This window comes from Macaca thibetana, chromosome 16 (genome assembly GCF_024542745.1).
Source record: "Macaca thibetana thibetana isolate TM-01 chromosome 16, ASM2454274v1, whole genome shotgun sequence".
NCBI lineage: Eukaryota > Metazoa > Chordata > Mammalia > Primates > Cercopithecidae > Macaca > Macaca thibetana.
This window is the reverse complement of record NC_065593.1, coordinates 14773171-14787412: the sequence shown is the minus strand read 5'-3', so window position 1 is coordinate 14787412 and position 14242 is coordinate 14773171. Positions and strand designations below refer to the sequence as shown.

General features: G+C 40.4%; 2 protein-coding genes across 15 annotated transcripts in view; one reads left to right on the top strand and one right to left on the bottom strand.

The window, feature by feature from the left end:
• TXNDC17 (thioredoxin domain containing 17) overlaps window positions 1-14242 on the top strand; it is a 997418-nt gene that overhangs the window by 948723 nt on the left and 34453 nt on the right. The gene's annotated exons all lie outside the window — the stretch shown is intronic.
• Window positions 1-14242, bottom strand: part of KIAA0753 (KIAA0753 ortholog) — a 64736-nt gene that overhangs the window by 18866 nt on the left and 31628 nt on the right. For all 10 annotated transcript variants that reach the window (XM_050765264.1, XM_050765266.1, XM_050765261.1 and 7 more), the window contains 6 exons: window positions 12646-12812; window positions 11009-11125; window positions 9848-9937; window positions 9521-9610; window positions 3044-3122; window positions 1911-1994 (listed from right to left, as the gene is read on the bottom strand). In XM_050765264.1, coding sequence (XP_050621221.1) covers window positions 1911-1994; window positions 3044-3122; window positions 9521-9610; window positions 9848-9937; window positions 11009-11125; window positions 12646-12812 — 627 coding nt within the window. The remainder of the gene's footprint in view (window positions 1-1910; window positions 1995-3043; window positions 3123-9520; window positions 9611-9847; window positions 9938-11008; window positions 11126-12645; window positions 12813-14242) is intronic.

Sequence of the window (14242 nt, the reverse complement as noted above, 5' to 3'; positions counted from 1 at the left end):
CTCAATAACCAATATAATAAAATTACAAAAAAATCAGAGACAACCGATAATGCTTGCATGTGTATATTTTCCATCTATAAAGAATGGACCACCAAAAATACTATGTCCCATCAAAAAAGATAAGAAGGTCTCAATGCAATGATACAAAAAGAGCACAAAAATATATTATAAATAAAGAAGCAGAATATAGAACAGCAATTGGCACCTGCTTCTGGGGAGGTGTAACTTTTCATATACTTCTTCTGAATTATTTAAAATTTTGGCCATATGCATGTATAACTTTTAATTCTAACATAACTCATACATTTTGGAAAAATATATATTTAATGTGCAAGTTTAGTTAATGACAATAGTAGCAGCAATAGACAGATATGTTACAATGGTACCTTTACAAGAGCTTTTTCCGGATATGAGAGAAAATCTTGCCTATAAGTAAATCTACAGAGAGTTGTATTTTACTTGCAAATGTTTCCTCCATTTTAAAGATGAGAACACAGAGAATTTGTGTTCAAGGTCTCCCAGCTCTTTTGTAAGTTAACATAGTAAAAACAGTTTTCTCCTTCACCATGCCAACTTTGATGAGTTTGTTTGCTTTTGTTTGTTTTCATTCAATTTGTAAACCCTGACTCTTGATGGTGCTGCCTGGAATACTCTGCAGTGAAGCTGCTATTTAACAGCCCAGCATTCTAAATACTAGAGAGTTACTTTTCTGTTTCAATAAATTGTGTTAAACATCATGTAATGCCTACAAAATAATTCCAATATACAAGGCTGATCACTCCTAGTATACTTGAACATGTCTATTTCACTGCCAGCATTCATAATCACTTCATTTTCCTTTCATATTAAAGTGCAGTATGGAGTGGCCTCTCTGGGTTAAATGTTAGCCTCACTATTCCTCTAGAAAAAAAATATGTATCATTTAGTGGCCAAGCTGCATAAAACACCAAGCCATAACACAGTTGAATTTGTAATGGCCAAATGTTGACTTTTAGCTTTCAGTCTTAGAAGCCTCACCTCACATCAGATTATGTCATAAAACCTTGGAACGATAAAGTCATAATCACAGAGATTATGAAAATATGTTACAGCTGAAATATTGCTTAATAATCAGAATAGGGACACATTCTTGAAATCTACCTTCTTCCTGTCCCTAAGGTCACTGGGCCAATGGAGCTTCATTCCAATTTCCTTCTGCTCTGAAACCTAAGAAGGAAGTTGGAATGAAGCTTCCTTTCCTTGCTCTGGGCAATTAAAGCAATAAATATCTTTCTAAACTCCACAAAGATTAAATGGATGTAACCTGCACCTTCTGCTCTGCAGCTCTAAGTCTAGGCAAGGCAGAAACATTTCTACAAATATTAAAAACAGGTCCTCCAGAGGAAGAGTACAGAGTGGACAACAAGAAAATGTGTTTTTATTTTTCTCAAATGTTTTCATTTTTTTCCTGGGCCACCTTTTTCTCTCTACTAGGCCAGATACTGGTCACATATCAGGCACTCAAAACATGCTTGCCTAACAATAAATATTAGGCCCCAAGTATAAAGAAAATTAGGACAGTAATGAGTGAAACTAGGCTGAATGAAAGGAAATGAGGGCAGCCATTCTTCTGCCGCAGGCCATCAACATTCAGGGCCACACAGGGCACCGACACTCTGTGATCCAGAGGGACAGAGCCACTAACACAAACCTGTGGCTCTAAGATTTCTGTGCCCTGTTTGCAAGGCTGACCTAAGTCTAAATACTAAAAATACACTGGAAGAATTAACATGCCAAATGTGAAAAATAATATTCATACTTCTCGAGCAGGATAAGCGAGTGTTTGCAAAGTAATCTGTATTTCATTTCCATTACAACTAAAGACATTATCAAGCAATAATACCAGAATGCCAGCACCACACAACGCATACCTCCTGTGCAGGCTGGGCTGTTGCTGTATTTACTGACGAGCCATCCTTCAAATGAGTATGTGCTTCTGTAGCAGAATTGACTCTCTATTAAAACAGACAAATACATTCATGGAGTATAAAAACTTACAGCTCCTATTAGTACAAATGAATTCTATTACCAGAATAACTTGTGTGGAACGATTCATCAGCTTTAGCTACATTAGACTTTTTGCAGCAATTCCAAGCACTTTGTCTTCATGGAAACAAATGCCACGTGTTGATCTTGGCTTTCCAGCCTTTTTCTTCCCTCAACTCTGTAAACACTGTCAGAATAGCTGCATGCTTTATGCAAGTCATTCAACTTCCCTGTTCCACAGCTTCCTCAGTGATCAAATGAGGAAGTTGAACTACTTGATTTCTTTTTTTTTTTTCAGCTAGTCTACAGCTCAAGACTACTTGATTTCTAAGAGTCTTCCTAGTTCTATGCTACTGAGATTTCCATGGACTCTAATACAAACTCAACATTTCTCTAAGAATAGAGAAGTTCAGTGGCCTGTTTAGGGATCCCGAATGTCATTCATCCCATTTAAATTTACAATATTCTTCTGTGGCCTCATCTAGTCATACACACAAGTTTGTTTCTATTTACAGGGTGGATCTACAGGGTCTGGCTACAGAATTGAGCTTACTGCTTATGGGAGGATGGCACAACCTCTTGGTGATACCATCTATAATTTCATCCTCAAGAAAGTACTGGATTGTGCACAGAAGCTGTCCTAACATCTTTCTCCTTTGGAAAAATAGAGCCCATCATTCCAAACCACTGAGGTGAAAAAACACAGTATTCGAGTGAAAGCTGCTATTGGAACACTGACTTCACCAACAGATCTATTTCATTCGGAACAGGGATTACAATCCCAACTTGTTTCCCAAACTAAAATCTCAACTTTCTCAAAAGGAGGACTTTCCCCCGTCCCTTTATCTCTATCCCTTCTCCACAATGGAGGGCACATCAGTAGTGTGTGGTGGTCTGGGGGTATCTTCCAGCTGCCACAGAGACACTTAGCCCTATAAAGGATCAATGAAACCTCTGTAGCAACTCATTTTAAATCTAGAACTTCCAAAAAGCAACCAAATGAAATGAACTAGATTACCTGGGCCTTGATCAAGAGAGGCTTCAAACGATCCAGAACTGCCTCCTCTACCTTGTCTGCTAACTGGGTGGCAGAAACACTATTTAGAAATAAAATTGAAAATTAAAATCAAAGGCAATAAAATATCCTATTTTGCATATTTATTTACCACTCCAGGTGAAGGGAGATAAAATGACCATGAGCTTCTCTAACCCTTCATGGCCACACCAATCTCCTGGGGATTTTGTGAAAATGCAGATTCCAATTCAGCTGGTCTGAGTAAGGCCTGAGAGTCTGCATTTCCAACAAGCTCTTAGGTGATGTGACAGTGCTGGTCCTAGGCCTTACTTTAGGCACAAAGATTTAGGTAACATCTGAAGTGTGTTAGGCACTGAGTATACTTTAAAAAAATAATGGTTGCCATTAACAGCTAAAGAGGATAGTAAACTGAACAAAAGAAACTAATTTTGTTCCCTCTCCAAATTCCACTAAAACAACCATAGAGTTAGCTTTACACCCACAAGGATAAGGAAGAAAAAAATGGTGCTGGAAAACAAAGGACAAAAGCGATAACTAACTTAGCTGAACTGAGGAAGTTGACTTCTCCCATTCAAGTACTAACCAGGCCCGACCCTGTTTAGCTTCCGAGATCAGACGAGACCGGGTGCAGTCAGGGTGGTATGGCCATAGACAGGAAGTTGACTTCTAAGGCCAGTAGTGGGAAAAACTAGAACCCACACAATTTGTACTGCTGACTTCACCAGGCACATGACTGGTAGTACCAGGTACGTCTAGGCCTGGGCTAAGCTGGGAGGGGGTGGTTTAAAAACTGACGAGAAGAGCCAAATGACGTTTGAGAAATTAGACTCCTAGATCCCTTTCCCTACTTCACACACTATACAGCCGCCTCTTTCCAACTCTAGGAGAAGTCTGATGGCTCATTCTCTGTGTGAGGGTCTCTTGACTAGGGGCACCCAATCACAGTTGAGGCTGTAGGTACCATACCGAAAAGAGGCAGGGGTCACGTATGCAGGCTGAATGCTGTGTTATTAGACTCACAGCCCCCTTCCTCAGCTCGGCTCCTAGGATAGCAACATCCTGATTCTTACTCTCTGGGCCAAAGATCAGAAAACTTCTCCGGGCAGTCTGACCCAGGCCAAAGGAAAGACCTGAAGACCAACCTAAGTGTCCTTAACAAATAGTCCAGGTGTTACTTTCATCAGACGGTGCTTGAATAGCCAGATATCCATTAAAGAAAATGAATTTTGATCAGTATTTCATCTCATAAACAAAAATTAATTCTAAATGAATCACAGATATAAGAATAAATGGTAAAACTATACAGCACTTAAAGGAAAATATAAGAGAAAATCCTTGAGACCCTAACATAGGCAATGGTTTCTTAGCTAGTTCACCAAGAATGACTAACCAGAAAAGAAAAATTGATAAACTGGTCTTAATCAGAATTTAACACTTTTAGTCATCAAAAGACACCATTACGAAGATCTGTGGGTGGGCCATAGTATTACGAGAAAATATCTGCTGCACACATATCTGGCAAGGGGCTCATATCCAGAAAATACAAAGAACTCAAATCAACACTTAAAAAAAACTCTAATGGGCAAAAGACTTGAACCAACACTTCACAATAAGCGCTAGAAAAGGTGCCCAACATCATTCGTCAAGGAAACACAAATTAAAATCACAAGGAGATCCCACCACATTCTTACCAGAATCACTAAAAGACTGACAAGCTCAATTGTTAGCAAGGGTGTGAAACCAGTAGAAACGAATTCGCATGCACTGCTGATGAGAGTAAAAAATGCTACTACTCTGGAAAATGTATATGGCTCGTTTAATAAAATTAAACAACTGCCTATCCTATTACCCAGAAATTATACTCCTAGGCATTTACCCAAGAGAAATGAAAGCATATATCTACAAAAAGCCTTGTGCAGGAATGTCTGTACCAGCTTGATTCATACTAACTATAAATGGGAAAGCCCAAATGTCAATTCACAAGAGAATGAACAAACAGAATGTGGTGTATTCCCACAATGGAATACTACTCTGCACTAATATGGATGAACTATGCTGATGCACACACAACGTGGATGAATTGCAAACATTTTCTTGAGCAAAAGAAGCCAGACACAATGGGGTAGATCTTGATAATTCTACTCATATAAAGTCTGAACAGGCAAAGCTACTTACAGTAAAAGAAATCAAAGCAGCTGCCTCTGTGAGCGATGGGGGTGTGGAGGAGAGAACGACCAAGAAGGACATGTGGGAACTTTCTAGGTTGAAGTACAAATTATCTATCTTGATTAGTGTTTTGGTTACCCAGGGACATACATTTGTCAAAATTCATTGAACTGTACCTTTCAGTTCTTTGCAGTTCTTTGCATTTTACTATATGTAAATTATACCACAATAGAAACAATTATTTAAAAAACCAAAATACAAATGGCAACCCACATACTCTGTTTTTGATCAGTAATCACTCCCCCTACATTTAAACATGAGAAGATAGCCAAGATTACTAGGTATCTGAGGAGGGAAAGAAAAAGATTATGTAGGTCAAAAGGAGGGGAAACGTGTAAATATATTCAGAAAGAGAACAGCACTGTATCCATAAAGAAGGATATGAGACTACTGAGTAAGAGATATTTGGAGAATATAACAGAGCTCTCAACATTTTTTAAATTTTAAAATTTAAACACTGTGGCAGAAATCACAAGCTCAATAGGTTAAACGTTCAAGTTGGAGGAAATCTCCTACTGAGGGAGGGTAGGGGTGGAGGTAGAACAGGAGAAAGAGAGAAAGAAAACAGGAAGAAACAGATAAGAAAATCAGAGGACCAAACAAGGAAGTCCAATATCAAAGAACAGGAGTTTCAGAAAGAATAGAGAAAACAGAGACAAGAAAAAAAAAAAGTACAAAATAAAGCACGAAAACTTCTCAGAATTAAAGGAAATAAACTGCCAGACTGAAAGGTCTACTGATGAATGAAAACACATCCATAATAAGTCCTATCATGCAGAGTCTGTGAGTCTCCAGAGAAGGATCAAAAGCAATTCTGATTTCTCATTGGAAATAAGACGATGAGCAGAAATGCTCAGATTTTTGCTTCTGAAGAGATTGAAAAAATGTACTTTCCCCTCTTCTTCCTGTTAATTACAACTAAGAATCCTGGACATTAAATATACGCAAACCTAAGAGGACTTGGAGAGAAGTAGAGAAGGCACATCACCTCGGGACACTGGGACCAAAAGAATGACAGAGCAGTGAGTTCTCTGGGATTTCTCTTTGCCTCATATATCCCAGAGTAGGTACCGGAGAAGCCGGCAACCCAAACACCAATAGGCACAGACAAAAAAGAAGTCTCCAATGCAAATAAAGTCTGCTCTCTCTATCAAAAGAACCAAGAAAGGGGCAGTCTAGAAAGATGGAAAACTTAGAAAATAACTGCTCGACTGCAGCCAAACACTGCAGAAAAACCCACGGCCACATGCCAGCAAAGACTGAGTGGAGAGCAAACAAGTACATGAAAAGATGTTCAGAGGTCACTATATACCCATCAGAACGCCTACAGGAAAGCAGAATGACACACCAAGTGTGGGCAGAAATGCGGAACAACTGGATCCCTCCAACACTGCTGGTGGGAACAGACAGAGCCGCTCTGGAAAACAGGATGGCAGTTTGGAAGAAAACAAAACAAACCACCACTAGCACACAACCCAGCAACTGCCCTCTGGGCATTTATCCAGGAAAAAAGGAAAACTTACGTTCACACAAATATGTGTACACTACTGTTTACAGAAACTGTATGCGTAATAGCCCCACACTGGAAAGAACTCAGGTGTTCTTTTTTTTTTTTGAGACAGGGTCTTGCTCTGTTGCCCAGGCTGGAGTGCAGCAGCATGACCGTGACTCACTGCAGCCTTGACTTCCCAGGATCAAGTGATTCTCCCACTTCAGCCTCCCAAATAGCTGGGACCACAGGCTCAGATGTTCTTGAAGAGGTACATGGTTAAACTACGGTTTGTTTGTATCCACACCATGAATACTACTCAGCAACAAAAGGGATGAACCACTGATACATGTGATGAGCTCCATGAATTCCCAGAGAATGATGTAAAGAAAAGAAGTCCCTGAAAGTTACATACTACACAATTCCACTTATAATAACACTCTTGAAATAACAAAATTATAGACAGGGAGAGCAGATGAGTGGTTGCCAGGAGATATTTAGCCAAGCAGTGAATGGGGGTAGGAGAGAAGTGGGTGTGGCAACACGAGGGCTCCTGGGGGTGGGAAGGTTCTGTATCTGGACTATACCAATGTTAATATCCTGGTTGTAGTACTGAGATGTATTTTCCCAAGAGGCTACCATTTGGGGAAACTGGGTCTTCGTGTGACTCTGTGATTACCTCACAGTAAGGAGTTTAATTAAAAATTTCCAATAAAAATAATCTTCTATACCCAGTAAGGCTACCAGCAAATATGAGAGTAGTAAGGTTTATCAGCAAACAAAGACATTTTCCGACTTGAAAGCTCTGAAAGGATTTATTCCCATTATCCCTTCTCAAGAAGCTAAATTAAGCAGAGTGTGGTGCCCTATGCCTAATCCCAGCACTCCGGGAGGCCAAGGCGGGAGGGTCACTTGAGCCCAGGAGTTCAAGACCAGCCTGGGCAACATAGTGAGACCTTGTCTCTAATTAAAAAAAAAAAAAAAAAGAAGCAGTTACAATAGCACGTGCTCCATCAAGACAAGCAAGTAAACAGAAGAAGATTACAACACAACATGGGAAATGGGAGGTCTAAGCCTAGATTCCTGGCTTGTCTTGCCCTTTTGCTGATGAAGTTTCTGCTGCTCTCTGCAGACCTGCTGTCTGCTAAGGACACTCATCCCATCCCCACAGTAGCTGACCAGAACGAGCCGAGAAGCCGCGTATCACAGCGCAGCCCCTCTCCTGACAAGGCTTCCTCCCGAAGTCCAATGGACCTGGCTCACCGACAGGCCCTCCAGATGGAGGACGCCCTGTGTGTGCAGGACTCACTCCTGACCCTGCTCAGTGACCTCCTGAGTGGGGCACCTACAAATTCTCATGAAAGCACAAATCAGATTAGGATCCAGACTCTGTTCAACCTGTCTTCCCCTAGGAGTCTTCATCTGATACTACCAGCAACACTGCCCCTTTGCATGTTCAGTTAGATTTGTGCCTGTTTCTCAGTTTTTAAAATTAAACAAGATATTGTTAGGGATACACACATAGATGACAGATTTATGAAGAAGACTAATGAAAAAATCAACACAAGAATCAGGACAGTGGCTGCCTCTAGGGGGAAAGGGGATACAACTGAGGAGGGATATGCTGGAAACTTCTGTAGCAGTGGCAATGGTTGATTTCTTGGCTTACGATGGTGGTGCGTGGATGTTCATTCTGTAATATTTTGGATTGCATGTGTGCATTTAGTATGTTCTTCTGTGTGTGTGATATGTTTAATTTTTGAAGTAAAAACACACAGGGGAATAAACGGGACACAGAGGATGAAGCTTTTGCTATATGGCCCAAACGACAAGTGCGTAAGAGTCACAGAGAACCAAATTTCAGCACAGCCTAAGGTCACACCTTCTTAGCGATAAATGACCATGAAATGGATTCCCTCAGACAGTAGTGACTATCCCATCACAGAGGGTGTGTGTAAATACACTGGACAGTTCCTCAGTGGAGATAGTAGAGAGGAGCCAAAAGCATCAGCTCCGGGGAAAAGATCCTTCAAATCCCAAGATTCTGGGATTGTATGACTTGAAATCTTTACGACAGACAAAAAGTCTTGGCCTTCTAACGATATACCCACAGCCCTTCTAACCTGAGACTGAACACTACATCATGAATGGTGACAGAATGCACACAGGTTTCACAGAGTATTCTGTTAATGTGAGCATAGGGTGAACTATCAGAGTTGGAAAAATGAGGCAATTGCAGCAGCAGCTGGACTAAATCTTTTAACAAGCTTCTTTACTCCGATAGTGCCTACAGTCTTGAAAACACTTATGGAGTGAACAGAAAAAGGGAACCGCATTTGAAAACCATAGCCTGCATCAAGCTAACACGTGAAACTAAAGTAGCTATATGTTGATTCACATGAGCAGAATATGTACGTGCATCATACTCATCTTCTGCCCTTGGAAGGGCTGACATCTGGCTAGAGAAAAGTACCTTTGAGGGCAGTCCAAACAAATACACATAAGACTCTGATCTTTCAGACAGAACTTCTCCACAATTACATATTTTTTTTCAGTTCTCCTCCAAACTCCACACAAAACAGGCATTTCCTAGCAAAAAATATGGTATAATATACAGGTAGACAAGCAAGTATTCATTCATTCATGTAATAAAGTTAAGCCTTAACAGTCCAGGTTGGTTGCTAGATCTAGATCAATTAGAACAGGCAAACATCCACTATTCTTCCTAAGAAGGAAACACATACCTCAATTTTTGGAGTCTATCCATTTCTTCGGCTTTGAGCTCATTCAGTTCCTTTGTTCTTCTAGAAGTTTCAGCATCAAGCCAGTCAAGCCTAGAGAACAGTATCAAGAGTCACCCCAACTCACCTCAAGGCAGAGTAAGGACTCCCCTGAGCTCCAGTCTTGGCTCCCCACTTGGCTTCTTAAGTGACTTCACAGTCTTTTAAGGAGGCAGAAAGCCAATACACATAAGGAGTGTAGCTAGGCCTAAATAATCTCTATTTATCATAATGTACAGAGATGTAGAACAGGCCTGCTTACCTTTTCCTGCCTCAGGAGCAAATATTTACCTCTGTTTTTGCATGTTGTCAATTTCCTTGGCTTTTAATTCTTCTAGTTCCTTCAATCTTTTGGAAGTTTCAGCATCAAGCCAAGCGAGCCTAGCAGACAGTCAAGAGTCAAACCAATTCTGCCTCGACACGCAGGGTGCCATCATCACAGAAACAGACCAGAAGTCAGGATCCCTGCAGAGCACCAATCCTGGCTCTATTAAGGTACTCAGTAGGTAACATAACCTCTCCGTACCCCTAAAGCTCTCTAGAACGTGTTCCATGTCAAAAGACATTGATGCACAACGCAATGAGAATCTATCTCAAAGGTTCTCAAGAAAACTAGCTATCACTTGTACTTAGGGTTTCTTATTAGACTCAAACAAAACCCTTGCTATACCTTCAAGTTTAGACCAACAGTGAGCCCCCAGGAGCCATACAGGCATAGTGAAGTCAAATAAAAACAAAAAGGAAAAGTTAACTGTGAACAACTCTGTTGTATGTAAAAGTGCTTTGATTCCTTTGGTTTTGGATATATGAATATTGTCAAATTATTTAATGGACTGCTTTCATTTTTACTTTCCCATAATTGTAAGAACAATTTCAGCCAAATGAATACAGAGAAACCTGTTTTCACTGCTCTCTTCCTATGGAATGTTCTCATCTCATTTCCCATATTGAAATCCTGCCTGTTCTTCTGGTCCTAGTTTAATTTCCATCTGCATCCATGAAGCCTAGACCTCTGCAGCAAGAAGTAACGCTCTCCCCTTTCTAAACTCTCTCAGTTCCTAGGTTACATACCATGTTCTATCTTAAATTATAGTTAACTACATAACTTCTCTATTGACTATAAATAAGCAAGGGCTGGGATTATGGCCTTTTTGCCCTTTTTAAAGTCTCCATAGAGCTCATAACAGTGTCATATACAAAACTAGCAACTGATATATAATTGACACATATATAATTTATGAATGAATAAGAAAAAATAGAAGAGCTCACTATAAGCTACATAGTTTGACTGAAAACTTTAATAAACTACATTTTATGTATTCTATTTTTAAAAATAATCTACATTTTAAATAACCAACTTTAAACACAGGAAAGAGAAGAAAGGGATCACTTCCACGTCTATGTAAAAGGAGCTCTTTAATTCTCAAAGATCTGAAAAACACCAGCACAAACCTGGCTGCTTCGTGCTCAACAGCACCTGTCAGGTGACTTTCCTCTTGAGGACCTTCTGGCTGGAGAGGCTCTTTGGTGGCATCTCTGGGGCTAGATTTCACCTTTAGCCATGCGGCACTGAAAAAAATAGAAAAGCATACCTTTGTCATCATTCGCTCTGTATCCAATGACTCATCCAAGTAGGTGCCAGCTCAGAGACGACAACAGCATTAAATTAATGGTGATCTGTAGCACGGGGCCCTACGGTAGAAGCTGAATGTGAAGAAAAGTAAGATCCTCCTGCACTCAGGTGCAGTGTCAAAGGGGAGAAATTCTTCTTTGCTTCAAAGAAGCCATCACCATTTTAAATGAGAAACAGTGATCAATTACAGAATATTGGGTGAGTGTCAACAAAACTCTGTTATAATATATAGATTTGGATCACTAATTACATTTCATATTATAAGGCAACTCTGTATCTTTATAAGGCCCAACAGCACTGTGAGCCTGGAAGCCTCACCCACCCTGCTCTACCCACCACACATGCACTCTAAAAGACAGTCCACTGTACATTTGGTCTATAATACAAACTTCAACCATTGAGCTTACCAACTGAATGTACATCTCCATATTAATACTTGTATACAAAAATACAGAAAACAGAATAGAGTAATAAAAACAAAAAAAGCACATTATGAAATCAGAAGACCTGATTTTAGGTCTGGCTGTTACATGAATAAGACATTAAATTCTCTAAACATTGTTTCCTTAACTTGAAAATGAGAGTGGATGGATGAGCACAGCCATTCCTTCACATTCACCTGGAATCTTAGGGAGCTTCTCTTCCACCGGGCTGCTCACCCTGACTTCTGATGGCTCCAAAGACAGAACCCTGCAATCACCCATCTTCTCCCTTGTTCTCCCCTGACATCACTGCTTTTTACTTCTTCCTTTTTTCCGTCCCACCTCCTGGTCCTTTCCATTGTGTTTTAAAGAACTACTGTCTCACGGTAAACAAGCTCCCCTTTATCTTCAACCGATTCCCCCAAAGATTATTTCCACCTAACCGGACCCTGGTCCTCTCCTCTCTAACCCTGTGGAATGGCAGCTTCTCATTCTAATGTGCTCTGAATGGCGATGACAAGACAGTAACGTCAACATTACCCTAATTGCTCCCTGCAGCTTAGACAGTGTTGGTGAGATCTATATGGCTTTATAGTTCATAATTATCTTGACTTAGGAGTTAGAATTATTTTAATATATTTATTTACTCAGCAAAGATTTACTGAATGCCTACTATGTGCCTAGCACTGGACATTCAAATATAAAAAAGACACAGTCCCTGGCCTTAAGTTACTAGAATCTATTGGCAGAAGAGACAAGTGAAGGGAAGCCCACCATCTTCCATACAATCACACATGTCCCAGTGTTGGGGTGGCCCATGGAAGGGTGTTCCAACCATAGTCAGGCAGAAGAAGGAACCAACAAGCTTCCAGACAAAGACTTCTCATGTATGACTCACCCAAAAAAGCATTTCTGTTTAATGGAAAAAATTAAGGCTACTACTTCATTTGCTCCTTATAAGCTATAGGTTGCCTTTGATATGTGGAGGAAAAAGAGAATCACATACACAAATGGTCCCTTGAGTTTTCACATACCATTTAGGAGACGCTGGTGGCGATGTGGGGTTTGGGGGTATCCATGGTGCCTTGCGGTCTTTCACAGGCTGCCGGTTCATTTTTAATCTGGATGAAACTGTTGTCTGCTGCACTCTGCTTTTACTGTGAATTTGGCTTTGTCTACTTCTTTCAGCTTTGCGGAGTCCCTGTGAAAGATAAGTAAGAATTATAAAGCCAAACAAGTATCAGAGAAACTATGGTTTCAACCTCTGACTCACTGAAGCTCCAAGTTCTCCATGTTATTCATGTATCAATTCAGAAAAACCTGAGTAGAAAGCACTGTGGCAGAAATTTGGGGGAGGGTGTAAATTTCATTGAAACAATCATGGTAGGGGGGGGGTGGAGGGTGTGGAATTGAAATCCCTGGCTCTGCCTGACACCTTTAAACATATAAACAATATATAAAATACATTTTTATTTATTTACAATTAGTTTCCTAAACAAAAAAAATTCATATCATATTGTTAAATTATTTTTCTTTTTTCTTCTCTTTTTTTGTTTTTAAGAGACAGGGTCTCACTCTGATGCCCCAGCTGGGGTGCAGAGGTATGATCATAGCTCACTGCAGCCTCAAACTCCTGGGCTCAAGTGATTTTCCTGCCTTAGCCTCCTGAGTAGCTGGGATCACAGGTGTGAGATACCATGTGAAATAACAGGTTTGGCTAATTTTTTATTTTTTGGAGAGCCAGGGTCTCACTGTGATGCCCAGGCTGGTCTAGAATTTCTGGGCTCAAGTAATGTGTAAAACATTCTTCGTTAAAATACTTAACCTCTCTGGGCCTTAGGTCTAAATAGAATGAATACAGCTACTTAAAAAATGTTATCGAGAATGAGGCTCTGTCTCTGGAGAAGAGCTCCCATTTGAATTTTTACAGGTTCAACCTTGACATCTCGATGATTCATGGCCGCCCCCCGCCATAGAAGTTTGGGAAGAAACAGACTTGATCCTAATCCATTATCTGTCAATATCTTGTGATAAGTGCTAACTCTCCTTTTCGGAGGCCACCTGAAAATAAACAGATTTGCTACAGAAGCCTTTGGGCAAAGCCACCAAATGTCACTAATACAATAAGGGTATTCGACCAGGAGGTGGTCTTTTGGCCAGTTTTCCACTGATAGGGCCATAAGTAAGTTTTAAACAGAAGTTTAAAATATAACGTAGTTTTAAACCAAGTTGTACCCTGCTGGCTCCCAAAGCCATATTAGAAAGCATTCACCCTAGGATGCCCTTTTAATATGCAGTAATTATTCTTCATCGATATTTATCTTCAGTAGGAACTAATTTTTTTTTTTTTTCTTTAAGACAGGGTCTTACTCTGCTGCCCAGGCTGGAGTACAGTGGCTCGATCATAGCTCACTGCGGCTTCAAACTCCTGGGATCAAGTGATCTTCCTGCCTCAGGCTCCCAAATAGCTGGGACTACAGGCATGAATTACCACACCTGGCTAATTTTGTTTTTAGTAGAGATGGGGTCTCACTATGTTGCCCAGGCTAGTCTTAAACTCCTGGCCTCAAGCAATCCTCTCGCTTCCCAAAGTACTGGGATTATAGGCCTGAGCCACCACACCCGGCAGGA